The following is a 22,375-nucleotide window of genomic DNA, read 5'->3' as shown; positions in this document are numbered from 1 at the left end:
AGTTTCGGTCAGCCGCGGTAAGCGGGGAAAACGTATTTATTCATTTCCACAATACTGCAGACCCTCATTTGGGTCCAAGCTAGATATGGCGCCCAACGTGGGGCCTGCTCTTGGAACATTTGACGACTGTCTGTTCGGTTCGAGGAACGCTCTTTGCCCGAACTTGACAAGTGGCATGCTTCCTTGAGTGCGAGGTGGTCCCCGCTGAGGCATGTTTGAACTGTCCGACATGCCCAGCGCATTTTCTTCAAGTTTCTCCCAGAAATTTCTTCAGTACAAGAACCACGTGGTCCGCATCGAGGCAGCGCGAGGCCCAGCGCCCGCAGAGTTGCCAAGCCCGAAGCGAGTATAGAAGCCGCGTGTGTGGTCCGAGTTTTCCTGTACACATTTTTCTCTGCTCTCTCGACTCTGGGAGTCGCGGCTCCCGGAGCCGGGTGGTGTATAGGGTCACGAGTGCCGCTACGAGCTTGCTGGTATACTGCAGCTCGGCACCGGGCGCCCCGACACCGTCCAATACGGTGGGCGCCGACCGCTCAGAAGCTGCTTCATGCAGTGAGCAGGGTAGGACCACCCCACAGAACTGACGTCTCCTCGCTCCTGCGCGCACGTAGCCTACTATTCGGGTCTTTGTTTTGTTGGCGGTTGTCGTCAGAGTCGCAGTCAGGCCCAAGGCTTTTCGGAGCGCTTTATTTGTGCGAGTGTCTTTTTGTCTCAGGTGTATGTGCCCGAGTAGCGCGCAGTAATCAGAGATGCAGAATCAACTGGTCCCCGTCTTAGTCCTGCTTAAATATAGACTATCTTTCATGCCGCCTGCACGTTACAATGAATTGATTTTTGAAAATGCGCGCTAAAATATGGCAAAACGCATGGTTCTGCATTACTCCCCAATCTATACGCTGTTGAGAACGGATCCACGATCTTGCTCAGAAAATAACTGCAACGCACTGTTACCTAGTTGGGGACAGAGCAACGGCGTGCTTTACTGCCCTAAAAGCACCCCAAGTCGTTCAACACGCGCTATTCCTTTCAAAATCTGCCTCAAATTACTTCAGCGGCCGGCGCTCTATCCGCGCTGCTCCAAATATCGCGGCCCCCGCCTACGGTCGCGGTACTTTCCCCGTTCCAGCGACTTTAACCAGCCCCGTACAGGCGCGCCGCCTGCGTATTTGCAGCGCTCTCCGCAAGTGTCGCCGCCTTAATGCTCTCGCATTAAAACAAGCCCGTTTGTGCACCGTAACAGAGTTATGATCTGTTTAAACAGATTTTTGATGTCCACCCTAAATGTCGGCATTTCTGTGGACATTAAAGAGCTCTTTTAAAACCTGCATCCTCTTGTCGTGTGGAAGAGTGCAATTCTGAGCGGTTGTTCCAAATTTTAGATGTCTAACCAAAAGGGGTTTTTTCGTTATTTCAGTTAATGTATACCACACTTAACGATTCTAAGTACCAGCTAAACCAGGGTATGCCTACAGGTTTGCGCATAGCTCGTCCTTAGACATTTTTTTAGCTCAAGTGGTGGAGAGTGCACCAGCTAGCAGCCTTGAAGCTTTTAATGCATTAAGCATTTTTTGAAATTCTTATTTTAAAATTTTTATTGACAGTGATGCAGTCAATTTTGGGTCTTATGTTCTTAGTCTTTTTCACGAATGTTTCAGGCCACTAGTTTCCACACGAGGTTCCAACTGGAAATGAAGTTTCAATGTTCAAGCGACCATGTGTGTTGCGTTTTTCGAACCTCTAGAGGAAAAGGCTCTTTCCAACCTGCTCAATTCCAACCTGGTGAAAAGGCCCACTGTATATGCCATGAAGTCCCCAAAACCCACCACGGTGGCTCAGTGGTTAGAGCACTCGGCTACTGATCCGGAGTTCCTGGGTTTGAACCCGACCGCGGCGGCTGCGTTTTTATGGAGGAAAAATGCTAAGGCGCCCGTGTGCTGTGCGATGTCAGTGCACGTTAAAGATCCCCAGGTGGTCAAAATTATTCGGGAGCCCTCCACTACGGCACCCCTCTTTCTTCTTTCACTCCCTCCTTTATCCCTTCCCTTAGGGCACCTTTTATGTGTCTGCCGATACTGCGCCATTTCCTTTTCCCAAAAACTAATTAGTATTATTATTACTCCCCAAAGAAATCATACCCAAATGCCATTTTCGTTTTAGCCAGAAGACAGTTCAGCTCACAGCAGTTTTTCCTTAGTAGGTAGTGGTCTTAGTGGCTGTACCTTCTTGAGAGCCTAAAGAACAAAAAAGAATGCTGTTGTTTCTGCAGTCAGGAAAGACAAACGGAAGTCAGTGGTTGTGCCCTACATTAGTAATGTGATACACAATCTAAAAAGAATAGTAAACCAGGTTAATATGAAAGTGGTTTTTCACCCACATGCAAACTGTTGAAACTTTGTCCAAAGTTACTCAGACCTCTAGTACAACAGTAACTGGCTGCATGCAGAAGCATGAACAGATTTGTATCTTGCGTACAAGGTGTTGTATATAAAATCCCAGTGAAATGCGTCAAATACTATGTTGGCCAGACAGAGAGCTGTCTAAATGACAGCCTTCGTGAGCACAAGTGCAATGCCTATCGCTAGTATGGTGGGCATCTTGCATTTCATTGTAGAGACGAAGTGTGTGCACACATTTTGAAGGCTGCGTTGTTATCAGCACAATGCATACTCCAAACAACTTAGTTTTCCCTGAAAACCTAATTTTCGCATTTTTCGTGAACTGCATTCAACTCTCGAAAAACTGATCCCACCAATAATTTTGGAAAAATGTGCACGAAGATAAATTTCACAATGAGTGAAATGCCACAAAACAAATACCTCTCTGATTAGCAATTTGTTCCTATCCCTAACTAGAAGTATGAAATGCAATGGCACTCCCCATAGCAGAGTTTCCTTCCTGAAAAGAATATGCTGCAATTTTTATACACTACTCTCTTCACTCTTCTCTCAACTAACTCGTCCACTGGGTGAGCATTTAAAAGGTAATCATCCTAATCCGCCGCCAGAATTTCTGCTGGTTTGCCCTCTGTTCTTTTGCTTCACTATGTCAAGTCCCTCGCCTCTTTTTAAAATTTCTGAAACTCAGCGACGAGCAGTAAAACCACCTCAGCTCCTGACAGCATTTGAGACTTGGATTCAGTGTTCGCCAGGCAAGTGACAAGAGTTTACAAAAAAAAAATGTTTCCGCCCTGCCTGAAGGTGCAGAATTCAGCAAGCCTTCGAATTACTTGCAAAAATCTCGTCTACCTCTGAAAGCTATTAACATGATTTCTTTTCATCTACTGCTGAGATCTGCAAAGGTTTGTGCCATGAATCTTGTGCAGGGTGTAGCACCGAGCCATATTCTCGACATCTATGGTGAAGAGGGGAGCAGTAAGAAGCCTGCCACTTCTGCTTCCCTAAGTTTAATGTTCACAAAATATTCTGAAACTGTGACTAGCCGAATTCCCAAAACATTCAGCTTGCGAAAAAATAACTCGTCTACAGAAATCCTTTAACACATGAAATCTCTGAAGTAGAGACCACAATAAAATAGAAATGCTTGTGTTAGTTTTCGATCACTCGAAGAGAATCATTTTTCCTGCAAGCATGAGACGATGGACATGTGGCAGTCATGTGGTCTCTGGGACTGATTGTGCAACATTTATTTTCAAGTGTAGCTGGGAATTCAATACAGTAACAGGTTTAGTGCCATGTGTGTATCTTTAATTTCTATGTCCTCGCCTTGCATGTGCGGTGTAAATCATATCTGTAAATCAGACTAGCCCTGCTAGCACCTTTTCTGAGCAGAAGAACCCCTGTCCTCAGCTATGTTGACAACCTTCACAGCTAGCGTTCCTTTGAAAAGGTCATAGTGACTGCTTTACCATATCTAAGACTCCTTTGTCGATGAATGACAAGGTAGCAACACTGTGACAGGTCTGATCTGCAAGATCCTGCTGAGCACATAGTGCTGGAGAATGCAGGCAACAGGTAGACTTGTGGCAGCTAATCTTGACCCACCACTCATTGGCTACTTCACATGAACTGATAATGCCCCTGCCAGAAGCCTGCCAGGTATACATCCAGATCTGTTTGCCTATGGTCTCAGCACCCTTAGCCACTTTTGCCCAATATACCATGACACCTTGCTTGTTCTTCTGCAACAGTTGAGTAGCTGCTCTTCTTCGCACATACAGCCGTTTATATCGCATCAATGCAGAGCGAATTAAGGTCAGATTGCCTCCACAAAATATCCCTGATGCAAGCATGCACCGTGATGTTGACATGAACTGCACCAGAAGAGTGCAGTTTACAACAGCCAGTACAGTTTTGATTCTCATTAAAACAGTGCACTGTCGGTAAACAACAATGTACAAGAGAAGGCTTTTTCCCATTACGGTGTATAAATCCAGAGGAGTCATGAAGCAATATCACTTCAATGGTGCGCATAAAATTAATTGGTTGTCAAATGAAGCATAATGGCTAATGATTTTTCACGAGCCAGAGCAACACTAAGCCACGAGGAATGCTGCAGTGAAGGGCTCTGCATCAATTTCAAACACTTGGAGCCCCTTAGCAAGCACTGAAATCTGAGCACACAGGCATTCTTGCATTTTGCCTTGTCGAAGTGTTTTCATCATGGCCTGGATCAAACAAGTAAACTCCGCCCCAGAAGCCAAATGCTGTAGCAACTAAGGTGCCATGGCAGGTGGTCTGCCCCATGAAAGGCTCCACTAGAACCGTCACAAAGAAGTACACACATTCTACACAACAGGCATTTCCCTTTTATTGATTCACTAGTTCAGAGCAGAACCACTTGGCTAGGTGACCAAGATACAAGCGAGTTTTAGAATAGGGGAACCTACTGGTTAGGGGGTTTACTGGAAGAGCGGGGCACTGTGCGATACACGGTACAATGACCCGAGGGGAGTTATTGTTCTGCTCAAATGCACTGGGGCTCTGATATTCCCCTATCCCCCTAACAAATAGGGCCCCCTATTCTAAAACTCGCTATTCAACCAAAGTACTAACAGATTAAAAGCAAATTAAGCCACAGAACACTTCCGCTGCTGGAGTTCAACGTACAATGAGAGAATGCGCTGCTATGTACAACTATGTGCCTTATTTATTAATGCTTTAGTTTCAATGTCCACACCTAATACACCAGCTGTACTTTGCCCCGAGAAAAATACTCCAGTGCAAGCTGGTAGCACTCCTGCGACACTGTAACAAAAGCAAATTGAACCAGAGTCAAAAGGGCAACCGGCACCTTTTCAAAACATAATGAGAATCATTTAGACGCAACTTTTATTCAGAAACTGGCCAATATCAGTGAAACATAATGCACAGTGAACATGGTTTAAGTCCTTGGGCAATTAGCCCAGAATGCAGCATCGCCATACTAAACCCTTCTGAAGTTATGCTGCCAGTAGGTGTTCTCCTAGCCGTCATGTGCACCACCAATACAAAGCAGAAAAGTGAACAAAAACTAGTGGCGTGAAAATATTCGAAATTGCGAACAGTACTTGCTATTCGATTCACACCACATTTAGCTATTCGAAACAGTATTCGCACCTCCTAAACATTCAGCAATTAAGAAATCAATTGTTCATTTGAATTTGCTGCCTAAAACTGCAACATTTCCAAATGGCACTCACTACTTACAGGCTCTAGCACTTGTCCCATCAATTAACAGTAATGCTAAGCCTTGCATAAAGTCAACGCATAAACGGCCATCAAGAGCCGCTGCAGCGCAGCCGCTCAAGCGCTCACGGATTGCAAAACAACGTGCAGCACCAAGCGGCATGTCACTGTGTTGCGCCACAACTGATTATGTATGCGGCACCTAAAAAAAAAAAAATGAGTACGAGCGCCTGTGCTGATATCTTTTCCCATTACAATGATAAGAGACACACAGAAATGAGGTTTGCACAGTCTAGCAAAACAGGAAAAGCTGCAGCCCACGTTGCATTGTTTTGTGGAAACAACTTTCATCCCACACAAATTTCACCTTCATCTAGTATCAGAACCTAGAAATCGCATATTTTAGGGCACAATGGACAAGAAAAAAGCGGATGATAGGAACAAAAGCCTCAAGGTTAGCCTACACAACTGCATCACAGTCAGCGCAGCTCATGTACTGCCTCTCGCGGCTTAGTTTCGTTTTCACACAATCATATTTGTCTTCAGTTTGCAATGGCATTTCGGCTCTCTCCACAGGGCTTGCAGTGAGGCAAAACCGATACGCCAAGGCTAAGTGGGCTACGTCTTGTCACCAATGCTGCATTTGTAGTGGCATTCTACATCCAGTGCAATCCTCATGCGTCACGAATTAGCATGGAAAGGTTGGTCCCAATCGTGATGTGGCTGCCACTTATCTGTTTCATAAGCCAGCTTGGTGCATTTTGCAAGCAATGCATGGCATCGTGCCTCTTAGGTAGCAACCTTGACGTCACTCCGCAAGTAACGAGGCATCTGGCCACCTTAAATTAAAACATTCAGTATTAAGTAGGGGTGCGCAAATATTCGAAATTTCGAATACGAATCCAATTTCTTTGATATTCGATTCATATTTGAGAAATTGATATTCGAAAATTTCCGAATGTTCGAAAGTTCCCGAATACTCGCCAGGGATCGTATACTGCGCAGACTTTCATAAATAATATTGTGGCAAAACCACATTATCTCGGCAAATTAGCCGATGATCAAATTAAGAATTCCAGGAAAACGATACAGAGGTCCAATTCCTTTCCTTTTCTGTCGTTTATCATGCTGTCCGATCGCATTCCGACGCCGCTAGGCTTGACCTCATGCGAAATTCCGCAAGTGGGCTTTCCTACATATCACCCGTGCTGCGGACAAGATTGCCGACGGCCCGCCTCGAACAATCGCAACGCGAAATCGCGCTTTTTTTAATCCTTCCGTAATACGTTACACATCAAATACCCAAATCCGATGAATGCGTCCTGTCGCCTTCATAACTCTCCGAGCATGACCTCCGCCATCCCGTTTTGTAAACTACGCTGAGAAGCGTGAATTGTTGGGCGAGTTGGTACATGTTGACGTGAAAAAACACCAGTGAGAAAAGGCACAAGACCAGAGGAAGACGCACACAGACAGTCTGTGTGCGTCTTCCTCTGGTTTTGCGTCTTTGTCTTTTCTCGCTGGTGTTTTTTCACGTAAACTACGCTATGCGGGAAAGCCTACTTACGGAATTTCGAGGGAGCCTCCTGAACGGGCGCGTCGAGTTGTCACAATAGGGCAAGCGATCCTGTAAAAATCCCGCCTATTGCATGGTGCATTGTAACCCGCGCACCTCTTTAGTGGGCATAACGGCAGGCGTGACAACGATCGGAAGGCCCCTGTCGCTAGGCCAAAAAATAGCCTGGCCGCGTAGTAGCTTCGGTTTCTGAGCTTCGCTGCTGTCCCGCGGCAACTGCCCCGCGGCAACTGCAACTGTCGGCCCGCGCATTCGCAGGTAGTCCAATCCCAGATCCGTGCGGCTTTTTGACGTCGACTGGCGCGTCGCAGGTGATTTATTTTTCCATTTTAGAAGCCGTCTAGCCGTTCTGTTCGCCAGTGTGTGTTCCCCGGCCCCTTGCTTCCATTTGTGTTGTTCTCCAAAACGGGCGGCTCGCCACGGGCTTACAGGTGTTAGCGCGATGGAGCTGCCTCATAAGGCCTTACTGCATCTTCGCATTTTCGGCAGGTTTTATTTTTTTTTTCGGGGAGCGCGGGGAAGTTTATAAACCCAGGCGTTCGGATAAAGTGGCATTTCTTCCGGTCCCTTGAACTCCGAATGAATGAGGTTTTACTAGTCATCATGCTATTTTTTGTTGCCAGTCTTGTAATTTTATGAATTTTGTTCTGCATGACCTCATTACAGCTCGAATACTGTTATCTGGTGATCCATAACCAACTCGCCCAACAACTGGTTTTGATTTTGGATACTGTTATGCTGTCTCATCAATAGTATACATTTCTGTGCATATGTTTTTTATACGGTACTGAGGCAGTCTAGTTTTGTTTGTTTTAGTTGCAAAGACCATACACTATTTTGAAAAAATAAGGGCAACAACATTTGCTTGTTTATCATTTTCTGAATATTTTTTTTGTACTGAACAGATATTCCATATTCAATTCGATATTCGAAGCCATTTTTTCTTCATATTCGTATTTGAAAATTTCAATATTCGCACACCTCTAGTATTAAGCCAAAGAGTCATATTGAAGTTTTTTTCAGCAAACACAATTACGCTATTCAAAGAATTGTACCCAAGTGATTAGTCTACAAAATACAACTTATTACCATTATTACAACACCAATTTCCTCTACTCCTTCCTTTATTTAATACTGCTGGTAAGCCATGTAGGTATAACATATTATTCGATAACAAGTAAAGTAAAATGTGCATAGAGTACATGTTTCTTCTCATGGCTCTATATGGTAAAAAGCACTTGTTTTAAATCACCTACCTGTACTGATATTTGGGACGATTAAAAAAATATTCCATTAAATTAAAAACAAATTTCTATTATTTTAATTCCTTTTTTCAACCAGAAATATGATATTCGCACATCTCTAACCAAAACAGAATTCAAACTGCAACGTCAGTTGCATGGCTACACTGGTGTACCAACAACCTGCCCTCAAAGATTTAAAAATGGCACACATGACATCCAAGAGGCCACCACAGCCAATAAACACTACCACAGCAAAGGCACCCATATTCATTTCGCCCTATGTAGTCAAGTTTTGCACGTCACAATCATTGTGGTCATGAACCATTCTGCAAATTTCAGACATTGCGATGAAACTCACTGCTGTGTACATTACTGCTTAGTGGAACATTTGCACCAAGCGCCCTTGTCTGTTGGTCCTACGATGCCACTTTGACATTGTATGGATGCCCTCAAAGCATTCTACTGAATGGGGGCAGTGATGTTTGCAACATGTTCTGCAGTCAAACACTAAAGGACAGGGGTAACAGTCCTCCAATGCAACAGACCTCCTTACAGAAATAGTCTTCCCAGTCATAGAACTCCCACAAGTAAATCTGATACAACTTGAGCTTTGAAAATAACGCCATGATTGGGCTTGGAACTAAAGTTAACAAATGAACTCTGTGCTTCCCTCCAAGTGCCACAACTAAAGCTGTAAAAAAGCCATAGCTCATCTTACTAGATGAGCTATGGCTTAAAGGGTGCAACAAAACTTGGTGGGCAGTGTGCAAATACATATGAGCAAAATGGTCATATGACCAGAATATATGACAAGAATGGCCACAGTGATGAGTGGGACTCTACTAATGACAGCAAAAAAGTTAAGCCGCAACTGACACTCTGACTATGACACAGCAGTCATTTTGTGCACACTAGGTTAGAAGCCACTGACACCTAATGAGGGATGTCCTTATAATGCTGTCTTGCGCACCTAAGAAGTCAACCAGCAGTCAAGCTGGATGTGTGAGGAACATCTGCTTCATGCGGTCCTTGCTTGTCCAGAGGCAACACAAAGCAGCCAAACCTAGGCCTACTCCTCCACCCATCAGGCACCTCCGCAGGCCGCCTGTAAAGGGCATATTCATGTGAACCCTTCATCGGACAGTGCTTTTAAAGCCCAAGTGGCCAGCAATTCACAACTGCATGCTCTACAAAGAAGTTGGTGCTGTCCTTTGTACACCAGTTGGCCTTGTACTTTACATGTCGTCATGTGTGAACATCTAAAGATCGTGAACTGCGCCAATCACAGTGCTCTTTGTAGATGACACTGACTACGTGCCTAGTTTGTAGCACTGCTACAAACAGGCCGGAATGACACATGGACATGCAAATACGCCATACTTTCCTACTTTGCAGCAAGACATTACTTTTCAACCAGTTTATGAATACGTACTTCAGTAGGCCCATTAATCAGAAACATGAATAAAGTTAGCTGTATACTGCAGCTGAAAGCACAAAAATAAAATTTTGTGTCGTTCAGAGGCGCTGTTCGCATTTCAATCTTGCTTCACTGTACAATGGTGCGATGTGCAGCAACAGTAGTACAGTAGAATACATACGGTATTTACCCGAACATGACGAGAGTTTTTATACTGCAAATAAATGTGAAAAGCCACACCTCATGTCATCATTAAATATTACGCAAAGACAAGACCACTCTGTGCCATATTCATATGCATACTGGTTAAAGGGACCTTGAAATGGCATTACTGAGGTTAAGATAAGTGCACAAACTAGCGATATTGCATCACTCGTCATTGCACAGCAAAAGTTTTTAAGCTGGTTTCACTAAGACCAAAAGATATCAACGATAAAAAATGGTGCTCCTCCTCTCACCCCTGAACTCGCACATGAAAACATGTCAGACAAAAATTAAGAAAACAGGCCAAGACTGCACCACGCTGCGCCCCATCCTGCCCATGTCAATTGAGCATGCCCAATGAGAAGTGCCAGCCGTAGGCTGTCTTCATAGACAACAATTACATATAAGCAGGTTTTATTGCGTGGTAACTTGATTACATGATGTAACAGCAAGATTACAATTCGCAGAGCAACGTTTTCCTTCCACTCGCCCTGACAAAACCTGAGGTGCTTCTCTAGGAACCACCTAGAACCCGTGACCTCTTGATCTTGTTGTCTTCCTGTATTCATTCTCTCCCCTTTAGCTTGCGTGCTTCCCCCAGCTGGCGCTAGGTGCCCGGAGATAGTGGGAGTCAGATGCATGTGCCAACAAAAGGTTCGCCCGACTGCCCATTCACGTCATTGGGGTAGGGGTGGCTAACAGTGCGCGGTGAGGAGTCACCCTAACCGGTTGCTGGCAGCAATTTTTAAACGTTATTTTTAAATTACAGAGTCCACGCAGAGCTTTTAAACTTAACATGAATATTCAAAAAGACCACCTGCACAGATTTGTCGCAACAGAATATGACCATCAAAATCATTTCAGGGTCCCTTTAAAGCGCCATACAGGTCGGCACCCCGATTTTGGGAAATGAAAAAAAAAAAAAGAACCTGGACAGGACATATAAGCTCTCCCTTAAGGTTATGATACGATAGCGCTATCAAGTTAATGCACATATATGCGGAATTGGTCATTCTCTACTTTTACATTCACACTGGTGCAGCAGTTAAATGATGCACCACTGTCCTGCGATGGCAGGTGCTGCCACCGGTGAGGCTTGTGAAACCCAGTCTGCTCTTTCGAGAAACCTCTCGCAACCAACCAATAATTTAATTGCCACCTGCCATGGTGGGCAGTCGCTTACAATTTGGCGAGCAGGTCACATTACATCACAAAGTCATGTGACCTAGGTGACCCATCTGCTCCCAACGTTGCTCCTCTGGGGATTTTGCACAGATTTTTCACTTACGGACAAGGACGCCGACGACAGCTTTTCTGCGACATGGGACCCATAATGGCGTTACAACAAATTTAGAATGTCGTACTGGCTAACCAACTGTTTAGAGCTAAAAGAAAAAAAAAACATTCAATTAAGGCGCCCGACAAGGCTCATCACATATTGAAACAGTGGCGGAGCAGCGAGAAACTTGCCATCGGAGACCACCACGGTCTTGTACCATGGGACCTCTCACTGTATGTTTGTAACTTTGTTTGAATGCATTAATAAACTTTCAACTTGCGCACCAGGTGCGAATTCAAAACTTTGTCCCGATGAAAGCATAATATAACACACATAACGTAAAGGCCTTTCTTTGTTTTGTGCTATGAAAATTCGGCAGACACCCTCAACTTCCACAGCACTGCCTATGTTGCAAAATAACAGCAATAATTCACTTCAGGTGCATGGAAAGCTTGGCGACGCTATTGCATGCGAAAAGGCACCCTCGCTACCTTCCTTGGTATCAGTACCTGATGCATTTTTTAGCGACATCGAACTCGCATGCTGGCATGCAATTTTCCATCGGCTCTGCACGTAAGAGACGGAGTCGTTTAAACGCTGCTGAGAACGGCCACCGACATCTGGGAGGCATGACTCGCTGCACAGTTGAACGACTGGGAGAAGTTTTTCTTTTACGATGAGGCCTCTAAAGCACACGGTCGATGCAATGACAATGCAGCAGAACTCCGTGCTTATCTTTGTACAGTAGAACCCTCTATAGTAAAGCAGCTCAGACCAGCAAAAATCTTTACTATATCAGTTGTTGGTGGTCGCATGGCTCTGACAATGCTCTCTGGCTGCTTACTAAGCACAAAGTGTTGGCTTATAAAACAAACACGCAGAAATACCGTAATTGCCAGACTATAGTTCGCGGACTACACATGCTTAAAAGCTGAAATTTTGCGTCATGCAGGTTATGTATATGTGCGGACTATACATGATTTTATCTTTTCAGACCATTTGTCAGAGCCGGAGCAGCCTACCGGTGGCTATAAAAAAAAATGTGTCACGAGTGGGCGCCTACAACATGTTACCGTGCTAAATAACAGCGAAATCAGCTCCGATATGAAATCAACTTTATTATTTTAACTTCAAAAAATTTTATTTTTAGGCAAAATTTGCCCCTGCGAACAATACACCGGGTGCGCACTATCTAAGCAATATTTTGTATTTTTAGGCAAAATTTGGCCCTGCAGACTATACACTGGGTGCGGACTATAGTCTGGAAATTATGGTACCCTACATCTTGCTCTTATCGTCCCTTTATGTGATAATTATTATCAGTTATCACATGTTATCAAGTTTTTGACATCATTTACATCTTGTGGAAGTACCTCATTCACATGAATAAAATATGGGCACAAAAATAAAGCGAGCTTGATTCCATGCGAAAACCAAAGCTGTCCGTGATCACGCCGTCGTCTTCTGCGGCTTCAGCGTCATTTAAGAGGCAATAGTTAAGAAACGCGTGCAGCAAAGTCAAGTGAGGCAAAACTGCCCATGCAGTGCCTCAGCACCTCTGCTGCTTTCCCGTGCTTCGTGCTGCCATGCTATGAACGCACGCCATTTTCTACCCCTCACTGCACTATTAGTGGCTTTCCTTTCTCAGCAGCCCACGCCGCCTTCTTTCTAAGCTCATAGCCAGCTTTACTATTTCCGTGCGCGCCACGCGCTTTGCCTCACAGATTTAAGGTCTTAGAATTCTAAGTTGGCTTCTCCTGGTGGTTCTCAAGCTTGGTAGTGAAGACACCTCACAGAGGCGCATTTTGCCTTGGGTTCCTACACTTCGCGCTTGCCACGATGTCATCATCACGATGTCCTCATTCCGCGGGAAAAACATCGCCACTAATGGACGCTCTTTACTGCGGCAGTTCGTTTTTTATCTTTACTAATACCGAAAAAAAAAATGCACAGTCATCCATAGAAGGCGAAATGGGACCACAGCTTCACTTTACTATGTCCAGGTTTTACTATAACCGAGTTTACTTTACTAGAGCGGGGTCCTACTCTATCGAACTTATCTGATAACCTTTTTCGCAGCTCTCATGAAAAAGAAGTTGCGTGTGAAAACTTTCTGCGAAAACACTGGTAGCGAAAACTGCTGTACTGTGTTCAGAATCAAAGGCAACGTCACCTTCTTATGAATACGAACCACAGGAAAGCCACTTGAGGTACTATCGCTCGTAATCTTTTACCTACATTCCATATACTGTGGCCTCGTTCCTTACGTTACATTCATGTCCTATTTTAACGCGACAGCTTTAAAGGATCCACTCACTAGAAAATCCAGTGTCGACGCCGGCGTTGTGAGCGAAAAATAACGGGCACGGCTCTAGCAGGTGGTCCTCGGAGAGCAACTTAGAAGGCAGGTGGACCACCTAGGTCATGTGACCTTGCGGCATCATCACAACCTGCCCACTGTGGCAAGTCGCAGTTAAATAAAGACTGGTAGCTCGGGAAGAGCAACCTGGGTCTCACGAGCCCCACCGATGGCAACGCCTGCCATAGCAGGGCAGTGGTGCATCGCTTAACCACTGCACCACTGTGCCAGAAGGGGTATGAGGATTCATGTAAAGTAGAGAATGACCTCCTGCATACATGGGAATTACCCCATTAAGCTGTCGCGTCATGCCCTTAAGGTGGAGTTGAAGTGTCCCTCCAATTTTTCTTCCTGTTTCATACCGAGAAACGCGATCATCGCATTCCATTCCGGTAAATATGGTGTTCGAAAAAACAGTGAGTCTATGACAAATAGCCACCTTGAAAACTAGACCAGCGACTAGTAAGAACTAGGGCAACTAACAATAGCAAAAGATTTAAATAAATGATAAAACCGCTTTACACATTCTTAACAAAGCACACAAATAAATCAAAAATAACTCACTGCTTGACTTGTAGAGGAGTCCTGTAAGGGTGCCTGCAGCAAGGGTGTTCAGCTCATCATCTGCGCCCCGTGCAAATGATAGCAGTACTCCAAATCCACTATACATTACCGCTGAAATACCCAACAGGCCAATGTAACCATACATTCTTCTCAAAGCACAGCATAATCATAGCACATAGCATAGATGGTTGGTGTGCTTTTGGTAAGGTCAATGTTCAGTTCAGGTTTAGAATTGGGTTTGGCTTGGTTTAGTTTGGATTAGATTGCCAGCAACATCACAGAGGTAGAGTTACTGGAAGCACTACATGCTGGAAGCCCACGGTTCAAATTCCGGAGCCACTGCAAATCTTCTCCGGCAAAAACAAAAATTCAAGCGTTGATGAAAGCAGTAATGAACCAGAATTATGGTGCTGCTGGACCCCAGCAAACAGTGCTAACAGCCAGTGACGCTACACTAGTCGAGATTCAAGCACACTAAATATACCTGAAAGGACACAAAAGATGCACCTCCTCATAAGAACGGGAGTTCGCCGCCTGGTGTAATATTATTACACGACAGTGGAATTTAGGCATGAGTAAAAATCAGATGTATGTTCTAAGAAACAAGAAGGGCACTGTACTTGGCAATCTGGATAAAATAAAATGGCAGACGGTTTCCGTAAAGATTTGTACAGTAGGTGCAATAATCACAACACTGATGTAATGGCAGATGTTGCAGTGTCAAGGAAATGGATATTCTGGGGTGTGAAAGATGTAATGAAAGCCCAACAAGCAATGCAGAGGCAGAAAAGCAGCAGGTGAGGATTAGGTAATTGAAGAGCTCTTGAAGGAAAGTGGAGATTATGCAAGAAAAGCTTCCCATTGCAAAGTATTTTTACAGTTTGAACCAAAAAGCACCGATAAGCATCTGACAGTAAAAAAAATTACGGAATTGGCTGAAACCGAAAAGCACCAGTTCCTGATCGTGACGAGTCTGGCCGACGAACATTTTTCACCAAAAAATAATCCTCCTCCTTTGCCTTTCAAGGAGCAAAAACGCTGAGGAGACACTCAGAAAAGTACCACCAATATTTTAAACCTCCGTTAGCTAGGATATTGTTGCAACGTCTCATTTCCTCCTTTGAAAAGCACAGTAGGCACATCCGGCCACCTAAGCCTAGGCAGCACACTTGATTCAAGGGAAGTTTTTGTCATTAGAATAAATTTTAACGGTCGATGCGTGGCACCATTTTTTTTTAAACATACGGCATGAAGGAACCTGGATTTGGCCGAGCTTATAAGCAAAAGCAACAGCCGTCTCAGCAGCGAGTACTGAATCACAGCTCTCATGAAAAGCTGCAAGAAATTGCGACATTAAATTAAACTTTGTCTATCATTTATTTTCTCTTAAACAACAAAAAAAAATAAATCTCCAAAGTGAGCGCCTCGTGATGATTTTCTATCAAGCTGTAATCAACATTGTGAAGCATTACTGCCAAATTTCGCTGCTTCTCAAGAGCACCGATGACGTCGGAGAGAGGAGCTGGGAGCTCAAAGCGTTTGTCTAAACTAGAATATTTGCAAAGATTTCTGAGAATGGCCTTCCTATACGAGACATCTGCCTCGTTACTCAAGGTTATGAAGATGCTTCAGTCACAGCAAGATTGTCCTATACAAGATGTGTCCCCTCCTTGGTGTGAAACTTGTTGCCCAGCTAAAGAAGTGAAATCAGGCACCTGCAGAAGTCCACTAAATAAAAAAAGAAATAAAAAAATATTAATACAGTAGATGACGAATAAGATTGTAGCCCCCAGCTTTTGCACATCATTCAAGATGTTCATGGAAACTGCTAAAGAACATCCAGCGGAACAAGCACTATGACTTGCCGTTAACAGGTGACCCCTAGATAGCCATCCAAATTGTTGAACATTGCGGGAAACTGAGCTGCAAGGTGATTTTGTGCCCTACGATCAGACCTCCAGACTTGTAGTGCAGAATGACAGCAGCCTGAAGAAGCTTTAGCCGGGGGTTGAAACTAGCCACAGTATGGGAGAGTGCTGTGGTCGTCGCTCCGTTGTTTTGCAAACTATATGCGTGCGACTACCTCCTTTTGCCCCATACGCCTTTTAACATCCCCGGTACGAATACTAAGCGAGCATTTTCGAAGTTGGGTGCTGTCACCAAAAGCATGCTAACACAGTTGAGTCAACAAGGTCAGCAAGCCTCCTATTACGACCAGCTGTGCACAGCATGTGTACGGATGAGGTGAACAAAAGTTAAGCTCTTTCTGTGTCCATTCCCCCTTCTCTAAACTGAGTTTTTCTTCACTGATAATTACTGCCTTTAGTGTTTGCGCCAAACAACTAGCCAAAAAACACTGAATTCCCAAAATGAAATAAACGCCGAAAAGCTCACGGCCTACTTACACAAGGAATTTATAAGGTAATCACACAGAATTACTACAAACGTAAGACTTAACTGACAAAAAGAAAACTTCTACGCTTAACCTACCCCGTACAATGCGAGAGCATTACAGATCCCTTATGCACAAGTACTCGTCTTTCACGGATTCACAGATTGCGGGAGGGGGGTCCTCATACCACCACTGGCACAGTATTGCAGCGGTGAAGCGATGTGCCACTGCCCCGGCAGGTGGCTGTTTGAAATACAGCCACCGATGGGGTTTGTGAGACCCAGGTTGCTCTTCCCAAGCTCCCGTAAAGCTCATTTTTCTACACAAAGTTCTTCGGGAGGCTATCTCTCAGCCAATGAGCTGATGCACAGGGCCACGGTGGGTAGGGGACAAATGAATTTATCTTAATTGATGATGATATTGGCTTTTTTTGGCGCAAGGGCATCTAAGGCCAAAGAGTGCTAAACACAAGGTTCTTGGCCGGCTCAGGCTAAAATATGTGCCCATGTTAAAATCAACACCAGGCGTATAGAGCCTAAGAGCAGTGAGCATTTGCATGATCAGTGTGTCAAGAAGGTGTACAAGTCAGGCGGAATGGTCTAAAGTGATGTATAGCACCCTAGAAATTGTGGTAAGAGTTGAATTTATCTGAATTAATTTCACTGCGACCTGGCCAACGTGGCAGATGGGCCACCTGCTTTTTTGTGACATGGATGGACGGATGCTGGCATTTCTCGTGAATAGGACTTCTAATGCTATCGCATTAAAAAGGCTGGTTTTTGGAAAGGAAACTCAACAACAGACTAGTAGTATATTCACATCATCAGGTTATAGAGAAATCTACAGAATATAACCAGCCTCTATTTATAGCCTTCATAGGTTATGAATAAGCATTTTATTCATCGAAAGATAAGCAGCCATGCAGGCAGCGAGTACAAAAACAGGTGTGGAAGAGGCATATGCAAAGAAAGGTGCTAGAAAATATCTATTATACACAGACTATGCAAAGACCATAGTCCTACAGAGGCAAAAATCACAAAATGTCAATCAGGATAGCTGTCAGGCAAGGAGACAATCTCTCAACTGCTATTCAACGCACATTTACACAGGTAGTCAGCTGGTTACGTTGAGAAGAGATGGGGAAAAGAGTTTATTAATAAAGTATGCCTTAGTACACTGTGATTTGCTGCTGATAGCACTGGCCTGCCAAGTGCCGTCGCCGACCAATTTTTTGGACTCGAAGGGACCCGAAAAATGGTCCGAATAATCGAACAGGCCGAAAAATTCGTGAAGTACAAAAAAAATCACTTTATTGAGATGAAATCGGCTTAAAAATGTCACTGATTTTACCCTGCGGAAAATTTCTCTTGCTGGTGACGATTTGCGCCTGTATTTGTGCCAAGGTTGTGCTTTCACTGTACACGCTAGACAGCAAGATCACCGCATTTAGTTGGAATACTTCCCACGCTTCTTTGACGGGCCCGGCGGAGCCATGTTGTCCACAATCCGACTGTGCACCACACCGCTTGTTAAACACATGCAAAGATATGGCACTTTTCCATCAAAGCGGCGGAACTGCCGGACGCAATCACAAAACGGCGAACAGATGTAACTTCGTGAAGACTGAGCGCCACTCGGTCAACGCGGCCTGAGAAAAATTGTACCTGCCGCGGTGGCTCAGTGGTTAGGGCGCTCGGCTACTGGTCCAGAGTACCCGGGTTGGAACCCGACCGCAGTGGCCGCGTTTCGATGGAGGCGAAACGCAAAGGCGCCCGTGTGCTATGCGATGTCAGTGCACGTTAAAGATCCCCAGGTGGTCGAAATTATTCCGGAGCCCTCCATTACGGCACTTTTTTTTTCCTTTCTTCTCTCAGTCCCTCATTTATCCTTTCCTACCGAGATGTGAGATAGCTCCTGCACAATTTCCTTCCCAACAACCAATTTTCAATGTATGGGACAAGCGATAACTGCCCGCGGCAACGCGGCAACAAGAGCAAGTTGGCGGCGATGACAATCCGGCTGCCACGTCGAAGTGTCAGAGATCGCAGGGACCTCTACTGGCAACAATGAGGCACCGAAAGTGTGTCAAGCCAAGCCAACTGCAGCATAAATCCACCTGAATCCAAGATGGCGCCTTTTGCGCCGGCGAAAAGCCGATAAGATGGCCAATTTTGGACCACAGGCGACTGAAATTAGTCCGAAAAATCGAACTTTTGGACTTTTTAAGTCCGAAATATCCGTTGCAAATATGTATGCGCTTCTATGGGGTGACTGACAGTGCCTCATCGAGGTCCGAAATATCCTACAGGTCCGAATTACCCGTCGGCTACTGTAGCTCAAGGAAGGAACTACAGTGCATAGTTAAGGACCTAAACACTCAAAGCAGACCGGTGGATCTAAAAATAACATCAAGAAAACTAATGCTCAACAATCTGGGATGGAAACAACACTTTAGAACAGGAAGCAGGTATTAGAATTGGTAATGAAACACCTATAGGACAAGTAGTGACTGCTGATCCAGACCATGAGAATGAAACAGCTAAAAAAACAAAAATGCGGTGGAATGCATTTGGCAGATACTCTCGGGTAATAAATAGCAGTAAATATCCCTCAAGGGGGAAGAACAGAATACAGCTGTACCCTGCCAGTATTTGCCTTTGGGACAGATACATTAAAGCTAATTGAAAGATCCAAAATTAAATTAAGGAAAGAAAATGATAGGGGTAACATTAAGAGACAAGAAGAGAGCAGAACGGGTTAATAAACAAATGCAAGTTAACGATATTCTAGATGAAATTAAGAGGAAGAACTGGATATGGGCAGGGCATGTAACACAGAGAAAAGATAACCGACAGTCCCTTGGAGCAATGGAGTGGATTTCAAGGGTAAGAAAACATAGACGGGAGCAGCAGAAAGCCAGCTGGGTGGATGAGATTTTGAAGTCTGCGGGAGTTGGGTGGCTGCACCTTGTACAACACAAGGTTAATTGGACATTAATTGCGGAGGCCTTCATCCTGCAGTGGATATAGGCGGGATGATAGCGGTGGAAGTAAGTATGATGATGATGGTGGTAATTGGGGTTTAGGGTAGTGGGGGGTTTCAATTGGGTCGGTGGACTAACTGCATATCAAAGCAACACTGTGCTGAAGCCCACCACAGTAGAGTGCCCTGGATTAATATCTGCCGCCACAGTTATTCTAATGCACACCAAAACCTCAGGACATGGGCAATTTTGCATTTTGCCTTCATCAATATGTGGCTGCCAAAGCCAAGGCTGGGCCTGCAATTTCATTCACATAAGCCAAACACCACAGCCACAGAGCCCTCATAGCAGATCAAGCAGGAGTGGTAGTGGAAGGAGGGAAAAATGTAGGGGAACGTCCCTTCACATACCACTTCATGATTAGGCTTACAACAAATTCTTATTATTTCTATACAGTGCATGCGGTTACAATATAATGAGTCAAACCTTAAGGGAAGCCACAATGCAGTTCATAAGAATGCAAATGAGGTCTTGTTTCGTGGCCCACAGATTTAAGAAACATTCAAATTTCAGAAAACCATCACTATGCTCTGTGAGGAATGGCGCAGCAGGGAAAGACATGGACAAAAAAAGAAAACACACACACATAAGCACCACATCTTTCATCCATGTCTTTCCCTGCCGCACCATTTCTCACAGAGCATGTCGCACCAACTTTCCCAAACCTTTACGCTGCCTATGCATTAGTGCACTTCCCTTTTTACTTAAACCAAGTATCTCATTTAGCAGAAGAAAAAAAGCAGTACTCACCTATGACTCCCAAAACATTTGCTGACCCAGCGCCTCCCTTGGTAATGAAGTTGAGCATTCTGTAATGAACAAAATAAAAAATCAATAACTGCACCAATAATTTGAGCCATTAGGCTTCTCTCTCCGTTGGCATCAGTGCTCTTGAGAAAAGGCAAAACTGGGCGCTAATGCATCACAACATCGTTGAGAGCCTGATAGAGAACCATCATGAGGGGCCCACAATGGAGAGGCATTTTTATTTTTTCCTCAAGAACCAATAAATAATAGAGAATGATGAACCTGTACCGTAGTTGGAGGGAGCTCTTTGCACCCACGCCCACATGGCACCCTCAAAGACCTTTCATGCGAGACCTGATGGATGCTCTTTATAACCTGGATCTTAGAAGCATTCGACGCTTTGTCCTTACATCTGGAAGAAAGCAGTTGATAAAGTTCCTCATATTCACCTATATGGGCAACCTATATGGGCACGACTAACACGACTATACCGGCAACCATGGTTGTCAAGTAAATCTTACAATGACCCCTGCCCCAAGGCGTGGTGAAGAGGCCTTTTTTCAGTGCCCTTGGACACATCTATTAGAGAAACCAGGTGTACTGCCTTCTCCCCACCTTCCTTTGTGCAGTCTTTTTGGGCTGCAAGCAGCTCTCAGGTTGAGCTTTTAGTTGCAAACCTGGCAACAGTATCGTGGCTGGTGGGGCACAGGACTGCTACACAGGAGCCTCCTGCCACCCGCCAGATATGAGAGTGAACAGGGTTTATACTAGCAAGTATTCTCCCTGCCATTACTTCAGGTGTGCCCCAAGGAACATTTTTAGGCCCTTTGCTCTTTCTAATTTACATGAATGATCATCAGGCCAACCTTTGTCCCAGAATATGCTTATTCACTGACGAATACAAAATATATCACCCCTTCACTGGAAGCACTAATACTTAAACCCTTCCAGATGATTTTGTCCTGCATAAGAGTGGCGTGAAAGCTGGTTGATGCTGTAGAGCGAAAAAAAAAAAAACTGGAGCCATCTTCTGTAACAATTACTTTCATTTTCCATATCATTTGGCCGTGACATCAATGTAACGAAAGCAACCACAGGTAGGAAAGCAACTGGCAACCCACAGACACAGCTGGTCTGGTTGCTGCACTGGCACTATACTCCACCTCACAAGTTGTCTGCAGCGCTGTGAAGGTTGAGGCGGTCTGAGTCAATCAGAACGGTGTGCACTGCAAAACATGCTCCTCCTTTCCCCTCACCTGGCAACTGGTGGTTCCATCACCGATAAGGAGAGAGCACCAGAGTCCAACTGCTGCACAGAGGAGACTCTGCCACCTCAGTAGAAGCAGTGTTTACGAATGGCAGCGCACCACTTTGCAGCAGGCCTCCGCATTATCAATTGAACTTGGGTATTTCTTAAGATGCCATGCATCTGCACACTCCTTTTTGCATTCATGTTTGACAAGAAAAGATAGAAGCCAAGACACACAACACTGCTCAGCACCTCCTGAAATTTGTTGGGATTCCCCAAGGCTACAAAAAATTTAGAAACCCTGCAAACATCACAAAATTACTTTACAAAAGTACTAGTAATTACCTTCCTTGCAAAAATGTAATTAAATTACATTACCAATTACTGATCACAAAAAGTAATGACATTGTATTACAATTATTTACAAAAAGTAATTGCAATTACTTTTTAGTTTTCACTCATAAAAAGGCAGTACATTAGACACAGCCGCCCCTACAAGTGTTTCAAATCTCAGTTTATTGCATGCATCACAGGAGCAGTTGACCAGCAAAGTGGAGGTCAAAATTTTTGCCCTGCTTTGAAGGTGCCCATGCTATTACTGTGCTGATGCAGTTTTAGGCAACCCTGGTTTGCACATGATGAAAGCTTTTTAATAAAAACCTTGCACACAAATTAAG

At 44.5% G+C, this 22,375-nt stretch overlaps 1 protein-coding gene across 1 annotated transcript in view; it reads right to left on the bottom strand.

Annotated features, from left to right (window-relative positions):
- Nucleotides 1–4,742: 4,742 nt before the first annotated feature.
- Nucleotides 4,743–22,375, bottom strand: part of Tim23 (translocase of inner mitochondrial membrane 23) — a 42,314-nt gene continuing 24,681 nt past the window's right edge. Inside the window, exons 5-8 of the mRNA XM_077648286.1 lie at nucleotides 20,453–20,511; nucleotides 14,268–14,378; nucleotides 9,415–9,549; nucleotides 4,743–5,204 (exon numbers count right to left, since the gene is read on the bottom strand). Coding sequence (XP_077504412.1) covers nucleotides 9,434–9,549; nucleotides 14,268–14,378; nucleotides 20,453–20,511 — 286 coding nt within the window. The 3' untranslated portion in view covers nucleotides 4,743–5,204; nucleotides 9,415–9,433. The remainder of the gene's footprint in view (nucleotides 5,205–9,414; nucleotides 9,550–14,267; nucleotides 14,379–20,452; nucleotides 20,512–22,375) is intronic.

Source organism: Amblyomma americanum, chromosome 1 (assembly GCF_052857255.1).
Source record: "Amblyomma americanum isolate KBUSLIRL-KWMA chromosome 1, ASM5285725v1, whole genome shotgun sequence".
Lineage (NCBI taxonomy): Eukaryota > Metazoa > Arthropoda > Arachnida > Ixodida > Ixodidae > Amblyomma > Amblyomma americanum.
This window is presented reverse-complemented; position numbering and strand designations above follow the sequence as displayed.